This window comes from Notamacropus eugenii, chromosome 1, assembly GCF_028372415.1.
Source record: "Notamacropus eugenii isolate mMacEug1 chromosome 1, mMacEug1.pri_v2, whole genome shotgun sequence".
Lineage (NCBI taxonomy): Eukaryota > Metazoa > Chordata > Mammalia > Diprotodontia > Macropodidae > Notamacropus > Notamacropus eugenii.
This window is the reverse complement of record NC_092872.1, coordinates 696,943,424-696,962,045: the sequence shown is the minus strand read 5'-3', so window position 1 is coordinate 696,962,045 and position 18,622 is coordinate 696,943,424. Positions and strand designations below refer to the sequence as shown.

At 43.8% G+C, this 18,622-nt stretch overlaps 1 protein-coding gene across 1 annotated transcript in view; it reads right to left on the bottom strand.

Moving 5' to 3' along the window:
* The window catches only part of PLA2G15 (phospholipase A2 group XV), a 42,996-nt gene extending 31,121 nt beyond the window's left edge, over positions 1-11,875 (bottom strand). The window contains exon 1 of the mRNA XM_072636152.1: positions 11,594-11,875. Coding sequence (XP_072492253.1) covers positions 11,594-11,744 — 151 coding nt within the window. The 5' untranslated portion in view covers positions 11,745-11,875. The remainder of the gene's footprint in view (positions 1-11,593) is intronic.
* Between the last annotated feature and the right edge of the window lie 6,747 nt (positions 11,876-18,622).

Genomic DNA, 18,622 nt, shown 5'->3' with positions numbered 1-18,622 from the left:
GAAAAAAATAAAATACTATTAAGTGAGGGAAAAAAAACCAAGGGCACTGACTTTTGGAGTCAGATGAACTCCAACTTCGCTCCTAAACTATCTTTGGTATTCGTAAGTTATTTAACTTCTATGGGCCAGCCTCCTCTACAAAATACCTTGGAATAGATCATCTAAGGGCCTCCATACTTCACACACACACACACACACACACACACACACACACACACACACACACCCCTGCTTAGCACACAATTCTATGATCACAGGGAATGCTCAATAAATATTTTATTCATAAGCTCAGAAAGTTGACCCATCTAGTCCAATACTTTAATTTTACAAATGAAGAAGCTGAGGCCCAGGGAAGCTAAGTGTCTTGTCCATGGACATCAAAGGCAAATCTGAACCCAGATGCCCTGACATCAAGCCAGTCCCTTTTCCACTGTGCCTCAGATTTCTCCATTTAAATATGGTTTTGAAGATGCTATAAAATATATGTTGCATTACAGCTACATGACCAAAGGGGGAAGTGATTAAAGGAAAACCAGTTCCCAAATCATTTGATTCCTGCGCAAGCTAAACGAATATTGAGCCTTTACTCTAACTACTACCACAATTTATGTCAATTTTTTATAGAGCTTCATGGTTTACAAAGCACTTTCCTCAAAATGATCCTCCAAGGTAGGATAGAAATATCCCCATTTTACAGATGAGGAGATAGCAGCTTAGATGGGGAAAATTGCTTGCCTAGTGTCACGCAGTCAAGAAAGACCTGGATTCAGGATTCACAGCTAAACCTCTAGCTAAAACAGGGAGCCCCATTGCTCTTTTTCCACTGTCCTAGGTTCCTACCCAAGAGGCATGTTCTAATATCTGTTCCAGTTGGAAGTCAAAACCTACCGTGGTTGAAGGTAGACCAGGAAATTTTCTTCTAATGTAATTCTCTCTTCATGTTCCCAGAGGCCTGGACCTCAGAGATGGCGACTTAAGGGACCACATACCAGAACCTATGACCCGTCTCAGGAAACAGGTTGCCCACTGCCCAGGTTTGAGGCAGTGACACACTTGATATGAAGAAGGAACTATGTCAACACACAGGGGAAAGATACAACTACCTCAATCAAACTGTGTCACCTTGAATGATACCCATCTGTATTCAACAACCATGGTATAAGGTAGAAAGAACTCAGTTCTGTCACTGACCATCAATACTGACTTCAGACAGGTCATCCATTTCCCCTGCATCTCAGTTCCCTCATCTGCAGAACGAGGGGATGAGGATATGGACTCAGAAGACTTCAAATCTTGGTTCTACTTACTATATAAATGTGACTCTGGGTTTCCCCTGAATAAGTCTCAATTTTCCCATCTGTGAAATAGAGATATCTGATTCAATGATTCAAGGTTCTGTCCAGCTCTTTTATAAAACAATAGAACGGCTCAGCCCCTCTGCCCTGGCATATCCTTACCCCCTTAAAAGTCAAAGCCTCTAATTACAGTATCAAACAAGTAAGGAGTACTACTGGGTACTTACTGCTCCTGGGTATTACTAGCACTAAGGCTCGGGGCTAGGCAGCACAAAAGAAACAAAAGTAAATAAGTCACAGTCTTTGCGCCCAAATAGCTAGCAATCTTGCTGGTGAAATGAGGTATTTGTTCAGTCATTTTTCAGCTATGTTCAACCCTTTGTGACCCCATTGGGGGTTTTCTTGGCAAAGATACTGCAGTAGTTTGCATTTCCTTCTCCAGCTCATTTGAGAGATGGGGAAACTGAGGCAAACAGGGTTAAGTGACTTGCCCAGAGTCACACAGTAAGTGTCTGAGGCTGAATTTGAATTGAGATCTTCCTGACTGCAGGAAGAGAGCTCTATCCACTGGGCCAAGATATATGCAAACACACACGCAAACATACACACACACACACACACACACACACACACATATACACACGAATGAAACAAAAGATAACTAATAGCAACCTAAAACAGATCCATTCCTGAGGGATTCTCTCACTTACCCCATACATCCAATTATTTGCCAAATCTTATCAATTCTACCTGTACACTATCTATTGAATCTCCACAGCTTGGCCTGGAGAAGCAATTCAATCTAGAGAAGAAAGTTGGACACTGAGTGCCCTGAGTTCAAATTTTATCTCTGACAATTACCATTTGTGTGACGTAGGCCAAGTCACTTGAACCTCTCTGAGGTACCCTTTCTATCCCTTTCCTCCCCTTCAATTCTGGAACCAAGGACTGTCATCAAATATAAGCTCTGGCCACAGTTCTAGCTCTGGGTATGTCAAGTCTAACTTTTACCCACCCAAATGCCCCTTCCTAGTGTATGGTCTCCCCCAACTAGAAACCAAGTCTGAAGGCAGGAACTACCTTTGCTTTTGTACTAAGTCAATAAGCATTTATTTAAGCTCCTTGGGACAGACACCAGGCAGATAGAGTCCTGAACCTGGACTCAGAAAACAGAGTTTAAATCTGACCTCAGATCCTTACTAGCTGTGTGACCCTGGACAAATCACTTAACCCCTACCTGCCTGCATAAATCTGGAGAGGAAATGGCAAACCACTCCAGTATCTTTGCCAAGAAAACTTCATGGACAGTATTAAAATGCTACAAGATATAACTTTAGAAGATAAGCCCCTCAGGTCAGAAGGGCCCAGATGAGTCCCAGATATTGGGCTAAGTGCTGGGGAAACAGCACTTCTAGTAATCATCTAGTAATTATAATCAAATCCTCAGTATGTAATAGTGATTAGCACACAAGTGAGAGCTCAGTAATGCCTTTTTCTTTCATTCAGACTCACACAGCAACCACCTTAGCACAGGCCCTCATCCCCTCATCAGATCTATTTCATAAAAGCTCCAAGAATTAGGTTTCCCAGAATCTGGTCTCTTCCCACTCTATTTTCTCCTCTACCCAACTTGCAAAGTGATATTCATAAGTCACAAATCTTGATCGCATTAGCCCTCTTTTCAGTAAACCACATCCAGCTTCACTGCTTAGAACTTGACCTATGACAGCTGATTGATTCCATATGACTATCTTCCTTGTACTCTGTGCATTAACTAGACTGGCTTTCTTGCTGTTTTTTTTGCACATAACGAACACTCTACCGTCCATCTCCACAACCATGTCTCGTGCCTAAAATGCTCTCTCTCTTCATCATTCCTTTAAAGCTGAGCTCAAGAGCCACCTTCTCTGAAACCTTTCAGACCCTGCTTCCTCCCATTCCTACCCATTTTTCAATTAACAGCCCTTCCCTCCAAAGAGAATCTACCAGCCAGATTTTCGTTTATACCTATAAAAGCCTGCTCTGTTAAAGAGAGTAAACTCTAAGGACAGGCCAGTTTTAATTTTTTTATTCTTCCTTCCCCTATCCCCACCTCCAACTTAGTAAATCTTTGCAGACTGATATAAACAAACACAATAAGACTTTAGAAAGAGTAAAACTTTGATTGAGAAACCTTTTAGGAAGAGGCAGTATTTGAGCTAAAGAAACCCAACAAGTACTCCTATCCATAACAGATGGTACTTTCTGCAGCCAGAGGGAGAAGGTTCTGGGTATAAGGTCTAGAAGCAGTCCTAACTCAAGATGGTGCTCCACATTGACAGTTTCATACACTCACATTTGTCACCAATAAATTCAGCTCCGGTGGACTAAGAGGGCAGTGAGCTTTACCCAAAGGGTATGTTGAGGATGATCCAGAGGAGGGGTGCTGCAAGCAGCTTTTACAATGAGTACAATTATAATTAGCACAGCATTGCAGTAACTGTGGTTCAGAACTGATTTGAGAACCTCTTTAAGAAAGCAGAGGAAGACTATTTGGAAGTAACAAACATTCCTTCTACCTCCCACCAGCTAGCTTGGAACAGATTCCTTCTAAGAAAAGGAAACCTTGTGAGTTTCACCATTGCCGGCATTTCAAGATTTAGGGAAAGGGTGAAAAGAAGAGCATGCAATTGACAAGTTCTCTGTCACTGAGTCAGGAGCTTCTTGCTGGGCTAAACTCACATTTAGGGGTGATGTTCAGCCACGGCTGAACTTCCCAGAAGAACAATTAAGAGCTATGATCCAAAGCCCTCATTGTTACCAACAGCTTCTGGCCTCTCCCCAAGGAGGTCTGAACTATCAACATGTAGTCAAACCTGACTGCTCATAAATGGCACTAAAAATGAAAATGCCTGGGACTCCTATGTTCCAGGAGTCCTGTGTTCTCCAACAGGTTCTGCCATTGACTGGCTGTGGGTCCTTGACACATCACTTCTCCTTTCTGGACCCATTTCTTCAACTCTAGAGTGATGATTTATAAGTATAGGTCCTTTTTAGATTATACATTCTGTTTGGAGAAAAGGCTCACTGGGAGTGGGGAGTCAGGATATCCAGAAATAAGGCACCAATAAAATTTTGAGAAAACAAACCCAAACCAAAGGATTCTACGATTTCTGTGTCCTAATCCTTCCTCAGTAACGGCCAAAAATTTCTTCACAAAGAAATAAGACACAAAATACCCTAGAAAATTCTCAAATAGGTTGTTCCTTGAACATTGTTTGGGCTGAACTTTCTACTAATACCAAGTTTTGTCTAACTATGTGCACATGAATCGCTGCTGTCTAGACTGTGATAAGCTCATTCATCAGTATATACTGGGGGGATGGATAAACACAGCAAAGAGACGATGAGAATTGAACAGGAGGTCAGGAGTAGGCTGGGCTGCCTAGAAAATACCAAGTTCTTTCATGACAACACCCCCTCCCCCCAGTCCAGCTTTTCCCTGGAACAAAGGCTCATCTTTTAGTGCCTTTATTCTTCCACTATCAGAGCATGACTTTGAGTCATGGTAAACAGTAATCTTGAAATTGAGCAATGGGGAAATGGATGTCAGGTATGTTTTAGCTGTTGTTCAGTCACGTCTGACTCTTCATGAGCCCATCTGGGATTTTCTTGGCAAAAATACTAGAGCGGTTAGCCATTTTCTACTCTAGTCCATTTTACAGATGAGGAAACTGAGACAAATAGGGTAGCTTGCAGCTTTTTTCTATTTAAAGGAGGCCCACAAGCAGAAAGTCCAACTCTTCACTACCCTCTTCCCCTACACCACAGTCAGAGTCACCACTTTTTTAGCAGATTAAAAAATGAATCCAAGAGACTTTGTCAGCTTTTCCCACATCCAGCATGAATCTGTCACTGGATGAAAGTTAAGAGAGAGGGCTGTACAAAGGATGCTGAGAGAGCTTGAATTTTAGTGGCAGTACTCAATGAACTAAATCAGTCATGGGATGGAGAATGGGGCAAGATCCTGAGAACAGAGCCCTGAGCCCTCACCACTGAGCCTCCTCCCTCAAGTCACAGGACGCAGGAGATGGAGTACAGGATGTGAATTCACAGAACCTGAGTTTTAATCCCAGCTGTGTGACCTTGGTCAAATCATTAATGTAGCATCTCCCTCATCTGTAAAATAAGGAAGGCTTGATCCCACTGGAGCTCACAGACTGAAGAGCAGGTCCCCATACAACTAGCACAGAGTAGATGTAATCACTAAATAGCAATTATTTCTCTTTTACCCAGGAACCCTGAGGGTCTTCCTCTCCCAGTTTGATTTTTTTTTTTTTATTAAAGGGGCCATCCCTTTAGTAACTTAAAGAAGCCTATTCATTGAATGGGTGTATCTCACTTACAGTAAGACTGTGATAAGACCTAAGCCTAAAAGGGCCAGGGTCTCCCACTGCATCCTGGGCTATCTCCAGTGGTCCTGATGAATAACTAATCGCTGGATCCAGATGGCTCAGGAGGAGAAAGAGGTTAGTGACCTTGCACAGCCCTCCCTCACTCAAATCAAAGTCCACTGCAAGTCATGTCATCTTGATGTCATGGTCCTCTTCGAGAATGAAGGAGAAACACAACAGCAAAACAAGGAAGCCAGATCAAATGCTCTCTGAGGTCCCTTCCAGAGTTTCCTCTGGAGTCATGGTAGGCTGTACTACCCAAAGAGGTCTAATCTTCATCTATAGCTTCCAAAAAGGAAGCTGCCTCATCTCCCCATAAGCTTCACCAACCACTAACTGTTCAAGGGCACATTTACTGAGGAGACAAGCAGAGGCATGGAACTCTTGCCTTCTGAAGGAAGGTCAACAGGGCAGTTAAGTCTTCAAGTCTGGAGTCACCAGGAAAACCCAACTGAAGGCAGAAAAAATGTATCAAAGTCAAACTCACTGTTTTCCTACTTCTCTGACCCTCCTCTGAACAGCTACTGTATACTCATAGGATACTTTGTCAGTACTTTTGCTTTAGGAAGTAGGGAGGGCTGCTCTGCCAAGTTTCTGTAACTGTGTAGGATTCTCCTCTGAATTAGAAGTCATTTGTGACAAGAAGTCACTGGGACATTCACTGGGACAGCAGGTTTGGTCACCCAATGAGTAATATGCCACACGAGAAAGAACATGGGATTGGGGTTCACTAGACCTGAGTCTGAATCCCAGCTGTGTAGTACCCTGGACAAGTCACTTAGCCAGCATCTCTTGGTCTCCAGTTTCCTTATCTTCAAAATGAGGGAGCCAGATCAGATGATCTCTAAGGCTCCTTCCAGATTTCCCTGACCTAACCTCTAGTTTTTCCTTTGTAGTTGTGGTAGGTTGTACTACTCATTCACAGAGGGACTAATCTATGCCTTCTAAAGTGAAATCCAGCCAGGTGCCTACAGAGTTCCCATGTGAAAGCCTGTATAGAACTACTAAGCTCATAGCTCAAGAAAATCAATGACAAAAAGGCTCCACATACACTAAACTATTTATAGCAGCACTTTCTGTAGTAGCAAAGAAACGTCCATCATTGGAGAATGGCTAAAACACTGTTACGTGAATGGAATGGAATACTGTTGCACTGTAAGAAATAATGAATTATGATGAATACAAAAAAACATAGGAAGCCTTAGGACAGAGATCAAAAAAATTATACACAATGATCCAAGAACGTAAGTAGAAAGTGCTGTCGCTACAAAACCATCAAAAGGGGATGCTATGAAATTACAAACATTAAGCTTGATGCCAAAGATGAAGCATAAGACTGTCTCTCCCACTTCTTTGCAAAAGTGGGGAACTATGGGTGTCAGGGTTTTTTTCAAATGTGTTGTTGGTTAGTTTAATTGGACAGCTAGCTAGATGATGCAGTGGACAGAGTTCCAGGGCTGGAATCAGGAAGACTCGAGTTCCTAATCTAGCCTCAGACACTTCCTGGCTGTGTGACCCTGGGCAGGTCACTTTGCCCTGTTTGCCTCAGTTTCCTCATCTGTCAAATGAACTAGAGAAAGAAAGGGAAAATCATTCCAGTATCCTTGCCAAGAAAACTTCAAATGAGGTCACAAAAAGTCTGAAACAACTGAAAAAAAGTAGTTTAGCTGAACTTTTCCCCTCTCTTTTTCTTCTCAGTTTTAAGGGATGATGGTTTTCTGGGAAGGGAGAGGATATACAGGAAAATAAATGTACATGATATAAAAACAGAAGATATCAATGAATTTTTTTAAAATGACTATATAGGTCAATCTAGATGCCTGTATTTCACAGAATAAATATGCTTATCACATATAGCTCCCTTCTCCCTTCTGGCCTCAGCAGTCTTTCCCCAGGATCATGTGGAGAAAGATAAAGATGGATAACTCCCCTCTATTTCTTCAGTTCTTCAGTTCAGTCCTCTCCCTCAGCACAAGTCCAAGGAAGGAAATTCATTCAGTTACTATAGGACATGGTAAAATCACAGAACCCAGTCCCACAGAGCAGAGAGGGAAGAAAGAATGAGCTTACCTCCATCCCTAAAACAACCACCACCACCACCTCAAATTCCAGAATTCTCATGCAGTTCTCTTTCCAGATAGACTCATTTACACTCAATTGTTAGTGATTGATGAGTAACCCTTCTGGGCTATAGCTACTCTTTTTTTTAAACTACAGGACGAAAACTATGCTTAGCATAAAAGGTATAAAGTACTTCAGGTAATAAGAGTTGGGGGCCTCTGCTGTAACCCCCAAGGCCAAACAAACAGACGGAGTTGCAGCTAATGCCTGGTTCTCAGGGTGGCATTATCAAGATTGAACAGGAATGGAAAATAAACAGAAATAGCAATCAGCAATCTCAAAGATAAAAGCCCAGAATTCTTACTGACACACAGCAGCCAGCTGCATAGAGGGGCTTATTAAGAACAGGAATGGAGATTTCTCATTGTCAGTCCTTCCTAAAAGATCAACACTATTCTAACAGCTTGATCATCCTGCGTCTGGGGCTTTGGCTGCTGCAGAAAGGATCCTTCATTTTAACAGGCCCACATAGGATTCAAGATCCTAGGGTCAAAAGACACTTGGGACTTAATAAGACAGAGATCAGGAGGTGGGTGGGTCAGCACAGTAGACAGAGCTCTGGCTTGGTCATTTCAGTTTGAATCCTGACTATGACACTCTGTGCCCTGGGGTGAGTCATTTAACAACTCTGGGCCTGTTTCTGTATATTAGGGTAGCTAGGTGGCACAGTAGATAGATCGCCAGGCCTGGAATCAGGAAGGCTCATCTTCTGGAGTTCAAATCTGGCCTCAGACACTTACTAGCTGTGTGACCCTGGGCAAGTCACTTCCACCCTGTTTACCTCAGTTTCCTCCATCTGTAAAATGAGCTGGAGAAGGAAATGGCAAACCACTCCAGTATCTCTGCCAAAAAAAAACTGCAAATGGGGCCACGAAGAGTCAGACATGACTGAAATAACCGAATAACAACACAAAATTCTGTGTTAAAGGCATATAAGCCTCGATGATCTTTTAAGGTCTCCTGTAGCTCCAAACCTGTGATCTCTCCTCCCTGGCCACAGACTCACTGACCAGGGTCAACCACAAGCCCATGGAGTCATTTTGACTAAGGACCCTGGGATCCTGTCTCAAACAAATTATCTCAGATAGCAATCATGGTTGTCAAAGAGCAGGCAAAGAAAGCAAACATAGCTAGATTTTGTCCAGCAGAGCCTGCAAAGTAAAACCAAGGTCATAACGAAGAAAGGAAGGCAACTCTTTGAGATGAGGAACATCCTCCCTACCCCATGAGTGCCCAGGAGAATGGAAAAGAGAACCACAATGACAGATACCATCGATGGGGGGAGGAAGGGTTTGGTACAGCCCTTTTCCCTCGCTATAAATATCATCTGGTCATACAGCAACTTCTGACCCCATTCCTTCCCCTTCTGCCCTCTCAGGCCCCAGCCTTGGGTCTCAGTAGTCATCCCATTCTGGCTAAGACCATGAAGGGCAAGTCACAGGAAGGCAAGAAAAAAAGGCTTGGCCTTAGCCCTCTCCTGTCCTTCCACTGGTCCCCAAGGGTCAAAGGGCAGACAAATAATAAGGGCTGTGAAGAAACAAACCCATAAAACAACCCTCAAGTTGTTCTCCAACCCTTGGAGAACTGATCATGTCTCCCCATCCCACCCCCACCCCCACCCTACCTTCATTTTTACAGACTAGAAATGTGAGGCCCAGATCTATTTAAGGTCAGACAGAACTAGAATTTGAACCCAGGTCCTCTGACTTCAAATCTATAGCAGTTTCCGCCCTTTTATGGGGGGTATTAAAGAAAGGAAGGGGCAAGAAATGGAAAAGGTGAAGGCACTAAAGAGTATGGAGAAGAATCTGATGAGGGAAGTCTAGGGCAAAAGTGAGGCTGAAAAGAAAGAGGGTATGAGGGGCAGTAGTGAATGAGGGATGATGTCAAGAGGCCCTTTCCTGATCTAAATTAATGATGGCTTATGGGCTATGGAATGTTCCCCTCCCTCCAGACAGGGAAGGCAGAGCAGACTGGGGGACAAGGGTGGGAGCCAGGCACCTGGAAGGGGCAGTTACCAGAAGGGACCCAAAGGTGGTAATGGAAGGAGGTACAACCATGTAAGGAAAAAGCAAGGGAACCAGGGCAGAACACAGTGAGGACTGAGGCACAGCTTGGGTTATAGTAGGAGCACAGCAGGGGGAAGGGGGTGATATTAAGTTTCAAGGTATCCCAGTGATATGGGAGGTAACTGCTTTTATTATCATCCCCATTTTACAAATGAGGAAACTGAGGCAAACTGAGGTTAAGTGGCTTACCTTGAGTCACACAGCTAGTAAGTAGTCAGTGGAATCCTGTCTTCAATGCTTCCTAGCTGTGTGACTCAGGGCAAGTTCCTACATTCCAAGCAGCCTTAGTTTTCTTATGTGTAAAATGGTGTGGCAACTATCCATGGAAGTAAAGATTGAGATAAGAAGTCTACTGCTGCAACATGACTAATGTGGAAATATGTTCAATATGTTTGTACATATATGACCTGTATCAGATTGCTTGCTGTCTTGAGGGGGAGGAGGGAATTTGGAACTCAAAATTTTATAAAAGTGAATGTAGAAAACTACCTTTACATGCAATTGGAAAAAACAATGCTAAAGTGGAAAAAAAAAAAGTCTAGTGCTGGCTACATAAATGACAGCTATTATTATTATAAGGAGAAAAGGAACCCTGGAGTAAATAGGGGGTAGATTAGCCTGGGAGGTCAAGGCAGTAAAGATTGGAGATGTTGGCCCCAAGAAAAAGACCAAATGGCTACGGTGAGCAGAGGTAATGGTAAAGGGGGTGAGAGTGTAAAGTACAGAAAGCAGAGTAAGACAAGAGGAGGCTGCTGGTGGATGAGCACTGGATGGGCCATCAAGGCAGGGGGACTGTTAGTGGAGGATGACATTAAGTATGTGTTGGGTCTCCGAGTGAGGAAGCATTGGGTAGGGTACTTTGGGGAGGGGGAGGGGAGATGAAGAGTCAGTATGCCGGAGCTGTGGGAAGGAAGGTGCCTCTGGGGTTGGGTGGGTGTGTGGTGAAGTGGGTAGGATAAAGAGGGAGACAAGTTCGCAGGAGTGGGAAATTGGAGAGGGAAACTGGAAAAGGAGAGAGGGCCTGAGAGAAGAGGGGCAAAGAGGGGGCGAGAGGAAAGAGAAAGGGGGCATGGGGAGAAGGGAGATATATGGGGAAGACAGCTGGATGGTGTATAGGAAGGAGTGTGATCTGGGGAAGAAGGGGGGCCTCGAGCCGAAGCAGGGGCACGGGGAGGACGGAGGGGGTGCACCCTGAGTCAAAAGGGTTAAGGAAGGGACACGTGGTGGTGGATGGAGAGGAAGGACGAATATGGAGGAGGGAGTGCACAGGGAGGGCATCCCTGAATGGAGAAGGTTAAGGGCAGGGAAGCCTGAGCGGGGAGGTCTCAAGGGTACACTGGAAGGGGAAAAAGGTATACATAGGGAGCGGGGCCCCCGAGTGTGTGGAGTAAAGAGGGTGCACAGGGAGGAAGAGGGACACTGAGCCGGGAGGATGGGGAACCCTGAGCGGGGAAGGTTAAGGAGGGGGATGGGAAGGAGAAGGCGGTTGCATGAGAAGGGGATACACAGGAGGAGGTCCCAGACTGGAGACAAATAATAAGGGGGCAGGGGGAGAAGGCTGGGGGCGCACTCAGAGGCGGGGCCCCAGGGCCCAGAGCACGGTGGCCGGGCGGGGATCGCCCCCGGGCCCGGGGGAGGGTCGGGGGCCTGCCTGGCGCCCTGTGCCCGATCTTACCGATCACTACCGGGGGTCTCCTCGGGGCGGGGGGCTGCGGGGGCGGCACCTGGGCCGACCCCGACGCGGGCACCGGCGGCAGCAGCAGCAGCAGCAGCAGGACCAGGGGCCGTGCAGGGCCGGGGCGGGTGCCCGGCGGCCGGGGGCTCATGACTGGCAGGCGGGTGGGGGGAAGGTCGGCGGGCTTGCCTCCGCCTCGGGCTCGGGGCCCCAAGCTCGGGTTCGGCCGCTCTAGCGGGACCCCGGCCCCGGCCCCGCGACGCGCTTAACCCCACCGCCCGCAGCCACGCAGCCAATCAGCGCCGACGGACACGCCCCCACCCCGCCCCCCGAGCCCACCCCCCGGGAGGTGGGAGGGAGGGAGGAAGAGTAGGCAGCACACGTCGAGTACTGAGAGCATCGATGCATCCTTGGCCCTCGCAGCTCGCTAGCCCCCAGCCCCAGGGTCCAAGGGGCGACCCCGGTCTTCCCCGCACCCTGGGCTTGCGAAACCACTCAGGAGCCTAGAGGCTGACGGAAAGATCACCGGGTGTATGGTCACAGGACCATCTTCCGATGCTTATCCTTGGGAATATTTTACAGCGTTGCGCTGACCCTGGGGACGCGCAGCCATAGAACGTTGCGGGGAGCTGTGCGGGAGGCTCCACGGCCTTCCCCGCTTCCTCTGCGTGTCTGGGTGTCCCCAGGTGCGCGGTCAGTCCTTAGGCAAGCACGTGCTAAGTGCCTGCCCTGCTCCGGGCAGAGCGCTGCTGCACCCCCTTAGAAAACCGTAAATTCACATTATCTGGGTCCCACCGCGTTTTTATTTATTCAGCCTTTCCTAATTATATTTTGATCCGTTTCCGGACCCAGGTTATATCCACATAATCAGGTACCCTGAGGCAACCCTCTAGGGGCTGCAGAAGAAATGGCCAGTCTGCTTTGATAGAGGGAGTTCCCTGCAGCAAAGAAATCCTAGGTCTTGACAAAAGGATAAAAGCTGGCCTTTGGATAAGCTCTAAATTTGGCAGAACGCTGCACTTTATTTCAAGCCATTTCACTCGCGACCCTAGTTTCCTTATCTGTCAAGTGAAAAATGAGAGGAGCAGGACTACAATATCTGTTCACTTATAAAACCTGTTATCTTGTGATCCCTGAGGAGACATAAGGAGAAAAGACCTCACTTAGGTGGGGACCAAAACTCCTGAGTCCCTGCTTGCCCCGGGATCTCAATTTCCCTTTTATACCATGTAGAAAAATAATAGCATTGGTTGGACTGGGACAGAGAACATGAAAGAAAGGGAACAAGCATTCATTGAGCACCTAACATGTACCTGGCACTTTATAAATATTATCTCACTTGATACTCACAAAGACCTTGGGAGGTAGGTGACATCTCCATTTTATAGTTGAGACAGAGAGAAGTTAAGTCACTTGCCCAATGTCACACAGCTAATAAGAATCTGAGATTGTATCTTTAACTGCTGCCTCATGGAGGCAAGAGTCAGCCTAGAATACTGTGGCTACTGGTAGGTAGAGACACCAGAAGAGGTCATTGAGTCATTCCATGGTAACTAGTAGGATCTGGCAATCCTTTATTTACAATAGTCTCATCATCCTAAACTACATATGGTTTCCAGCCCACAGATCCCCACCCTGGGCTTGAGAGAGAATGGAGAGTTTGAGATCAAAGATTTAAGGAAATTCAGTTTCTTGATCTGTAAAAGGAGGATGGGCCAGATGATCCCTCAAAATCCTTTCCAGATCTGAAATTCTTTGTTCCAATGTCCCTTCTATTCTGTGTTCTACTTTCTGTCGCTACCATTCTCTGATTCTTATGGCCAGCTTGTGACAGAGGGGAAGGAAGTAACCGTGTGTATCTTATGAAATGAAGGGAAAGGGGCCTCAGTCCTGCTTGGGGTGAAGGTGGCAGACCTGGGATGGGAGGAGGAGATAGGAAGGAGATATGGGGGGAAAGAGGAGATACAATACAGGAGATAGGGTGTCTGAGACTCTTCTCCCACTGCAGTGGTAGCAGAGGAGGTGGGGAAGGGATGAAAAATGAAACTTTTATTCCATAGAATTCTCAGATTCTCTCAGGGCATCATCATCACCACCACCTTCTATTCCATATTCTCCAGCTCACTTGCCCTCCCAGCCCTGATTTCCAGAAGGGAAAGAGGGAGGGAGACAGGCAAAGATACAGGATCCATGCCTTGAAGACAGGCATTTTTCATGTTTGTCTTTGTACCTCCAGCACCTAACCCAATGCTTGGTAGTCACTAAATAAGTATTTGTTGAATAAATTAATGGACAAATGAATGAATAAGTGAATGGGTAAAACCTGGTCTGGGACCTCTTGAATTGGAAAAGGAGCAAATTAGTTAAAACAAGATCAGCAAATACTTTAATCAGCAGGGTTTTGGTTTTTTTTGTTTTGTTTTTGAGGACTGGGGCTATTTGCTGGTCAGGAACTGTCCTCCTCTTTAACAGGATTCCCTAAAATGTGGGCCAAAGCCCTCTACAAAAATTTTGTCAGTATGACTCATTGATGACAAAGTGAAACACCTATCAGGTGGTGAACTCCATCTAGTAGAACTGGTCCTCCTCACCTTGTTCTTTGGAGTTTCTGGTCAGTCATTTCACAACCCTGAGACAGGTTCTTACCCCAAAGCCAAAACCTCCCAAAGAAGTGGCCACGTCTCCAACCCACCTCCAAGACATGTGACTTCCTGAGAGTTGGAACCCATGTGATTCTCCATGTCAAAATGGGTACTCCCAGAGGGAAGCAAGAGTAGATTAAAAGTCAACAAACATTTATTAAGTACCTACTATCTACCAGGTGAATAGAGGGCCGGGCCTGAAATCAGGAAAACTCTTCCTGAGTTCAAAGCTGGCCTCAGATACTTCCTAGTTATGTGACCCTGGGCAAGTCACTTAACTGTGTTTGCCTCAGTTTCTTCATCTGTCAAATGAGATGGAGAAGAAAATGGCGAACCACACCAGAAAATCACAAAGAGGCAGACATGACTAGAATGACTAAACTGAATATGTACCAGGCACTGCGCTAAGTCCTAGGGAAACAAAGAATGGCAAAAAATAATCCCTGTTCTCAGGGACTTCATAGTCTAAAAGAAGACAGCATGCAAACAATTGTGGACAAACTGTAGAAAGGATAAATTGGACATAATGAACAGAGGGAAAACACCAGCATTAAGGGGAATTGGGAAAGGCTTCCCATAGAAGGTGGGATTTTTGCTGGAACTAGAAGGAACCCAAGTGGCTCACTGCAAAAATATGCATGCAATATCCTCACATGCATCGACTTACATGGGAGGAAGAGGGGAGCACATGGGGGAATTAATTCTATCAACATTTTGTTTCTGGTTCCTGTAAAAAGAAGCTGAGAGGGTGGAAACAGAAAACAGTTTTGGGCATGTAACAACCAAGTTTAGAGAGGAAATCACCACTATCTAAAGAGGGTATCTAGGATTTTGGAGCGAAGATAGGGGAGCCAGAGGCCCCAACATCAAAAATTTGGAATTTAAAAAGAAATTTCTGAATTTCACAAAATTCTCACAGATAAGGAAATCAATTTTCAAAGAGGTGACTTGCCCCAGGTCTCCTAGTTGGGACCTCATAGAGTCAGGGTTCAAATTCAGGTCTTTCCACTCCAAATTCATCACTTTTCCCATGACCAGTCTTTTGCTTTCTTTTTTTAATTGTTGTCTTTTGGGTTTCTTTTAACATTATTGTTGTTTCCAACATACTGAACACTTAAGCCTCCATTGTAACAAAGCAAATCAGCCAATAATCAATAAGCATTTGTTAAGTGCCTACTATGTGCCTGCTCTGGGGATACAAAGACAAAAGTGAAGAATCCCTGCCCTCAAGGAGCTTATTGTCTATCATAAGCATGGCCAACCACCAAACAACCAAGTCTGATGATTATACTACATTCGGAACCTATCTTCCCTCCTCATCTCCTAAAATCTCACCAAAATTATTCATTGCAGTTGATCTGAATTCAGCCTTTAGCGATATAGCCATTGCTTTATTGGAGTAATGTATGTACACCACAGCCCACCTTGAAGAGGTGATGTAGAAGAAACATGAATGGAATAGAATATTATTTTTACCTTGAGCAATGACAAATATGACTGTTTAAGAGAGACATGAGAAGATTTGTATGAACTGATGCAGACTGAAGTGAGCAGAACCAGAATTTATTGAATAACAATTCAATAAAGACAAACAACTTTGAAAGATTTTTGAACTCTGATCAATATGGTGACCAATCTAGACTTCTAGAGACAATTAATTAAACATGCCCCTTACCCCCAACCTCTTGGCAGAAAGATAATGAAGTAGAGGTGTAGGATGAGACATATGTTTTCAGATGTAGCCAACATGGCAGCTCATTGATGCAGTGCATAGTGTTGAGCCTACAGTAGGCAGAAAGACCTGAATTTATATTAGTTTAATAATTAAATTAAATTTTATTACTTTAATAATAATATTTAGTAATAATAAAATAAATTTATTTATAAATTTTAAATTAAAAATAAATAATAAATGTATCAGTTTAATAATAAAAATAATAGTTAATATTCATATAACACTATATGCCAGGCACTGTACTAAACACTTTACAATTATAATCTCACTTAACTGCCTTGGGAGGCAGGTGCTATTATTATCTCTATTTGACAGATGAGGAAACTGAGGCAAGTAAAGGTTAAAAGACTTAGGTTAAGTGACCCAAAATCACACAACTGGTATCTGAGGTCATATTTGAACTAAAGTCTCCTTGACTATAAACCCAGCAGTCTCACCATGTAATCTAGCTACCTCAAGACACTTTGGACACCTACTTAATGTATGACCTTAGGCAAATCACTTAACTTCTGCTTACCCCAGTTTCCTCAACTGTAAAGTGGGGATAAAAATAGCACATGCTTCCCAGGGTTGTCATGAAGATAAAATGAGATAAAATTTGTAACGTGATCAGCACATAGTAGGTGTTATATAAATTCGAGGAATCACCATTATTTTCTTGCCTATACCTATTTGCTACAAAGGAGGGGGAGCTGGTGATAGTGATACAAAAAAAGGAAGAAACAAAAAGTGTCAAACATGAAATTCACAGAAGAAAGTAGAAGTTCAGAAGAGAACATGAGTCATCTTTATTACTACCATGTTCATTTTAATATGCACTAAAAAAACAACTGTATACAACTAGAGCTCAAAGTTTTATATAGAATCCTCTTTCCAGTTCCTCTTGTATTTTGAAATGCATGTATTTGTTAAGCGTGTAATAAAAAAGAAAATGTGTATCTAAAAAAAGGAAGTCCAGAAAAATAAGGCAATTTATTCCTAGTGGATGAGACTTCAAGATTCATTGAAAGCTCCAGATGCTGCACAGGTGTGTCCACAGCTCCATAGGCAGGTATCTCCTGTCAAGGTTCCCCACAAAGGCTCCCAATGTGGAGAGGAGAATCCCCTGAAGGGAATCTCTTTCACTCATATAATTTCTTAATTTTGCTTTGCTGCTTCTGCATTATCATATACAAGTTTCTCTAAATTCCTCATGTAGAACTCCTTTTTTAAAGGACCATAATGTTCCATCATATGTTTTTTCATCTCCCCTCATGTCTCCTGCTCCTGCCCCTTCCCACTCCCTCCAAGAAGAGAATGTTACCTCATATTTGTCTAGGAAAATCAAGGCCATCTATGCACCCTGAACTCCCTCATCTCCCAATTTAACATCTCAAATCCCCTGTACCTCACCTTCTACTCTTCCTCTGGCCTTGAGGAAAATAGGGCCCTTCTTCCTTACCAAGGTCAACCAGCTCCTCCACTTATGTCTTAGTCCTATCCCTTCCCATCCTCCGTTAGGAAACTTTCTTCAAATATTATCTCTTTCTTCTTTAACAGTGCCATACTTCAGTTGATTATATCCAATTTTTCTTGTATATCGCTAGTTGATACATAGTTTTTTACATATTATCTCTCCCATTCAGCTATGAACTCCTGGAGGGCAAGGATTGACTTTTGCCTTTCTTTATATCCCTACGGCTTGGTACTTGCCTGGCAGGTGGTAGGAGATTGAGAAATGTCTGACTGACTGATCCCCAAGTCCACTGGCTCCTTCCTTTGCTCCCTCGCAAAATGTCCTTAAGAAATCTTTACTTGACAAAGTAAAAGCAATATTTTATGATAATCAACTGTGAATAACTTAACTTTTCTCAGCAGTACAATGATCCAAGACAATTCCCAAAGACTCTTGATGGAAAGGTCTATCCACATCCAGAGAAAGAACTGATGGAGTTTGAATGCAGACCGAAGCATATTATTTTCACTTTTTTGTGGTTCTCTTTGTTCCATTTCTTATTTCACAACATGACTAATATCAAAATATGTTTTACATGATTGCACATATAAAACTTACATCAAATTGCTGTCTAAGGGAGGAGGAAGGAGAGAGAAGGAAGAAGAAAATTTGGAACTCAAAATTTTATTTTAAAATGAATATTAAAAATGTTTTTACATGTGATTAGAAAAAATAAACACTATTTTTTAAAAAAAGAAACCTTTACTTAACTCTCAAATTATCATTCTATATTTCGTCTTCCTTTCACAGCAAGCTTTTAGAAAAAACAACTCTACACTCTACTTTCTCACCTCCTACTCTCTATCATTTCTAATCAGGCCTCTACCTTCCCTACTGAAACTGATTCATCACTCTATCTCCTACTCCCTAATTTTGGATGTCTCCCAAGGCTGTCTTTTGGTCATCTCATGACTTTTCCACAGGATCAGTTATGCAAATGGCTGCCAAATCTAAACATCTCGCCCTATTCTCTCTCCTGAACTGATCTCAGATCTCCAAATGCTTGCTAGACATCTCAAACTCAATACATCTAAAGGAGAAAACACTGTCTTTCTTCCAAATATAACCCTCTCTAAACTTCCCTATTTCTATAAATCATTGACCAATCATTCTAGTAACTCAGGTTCACAACCACAGAGTCACCCTTGACTCTTCCC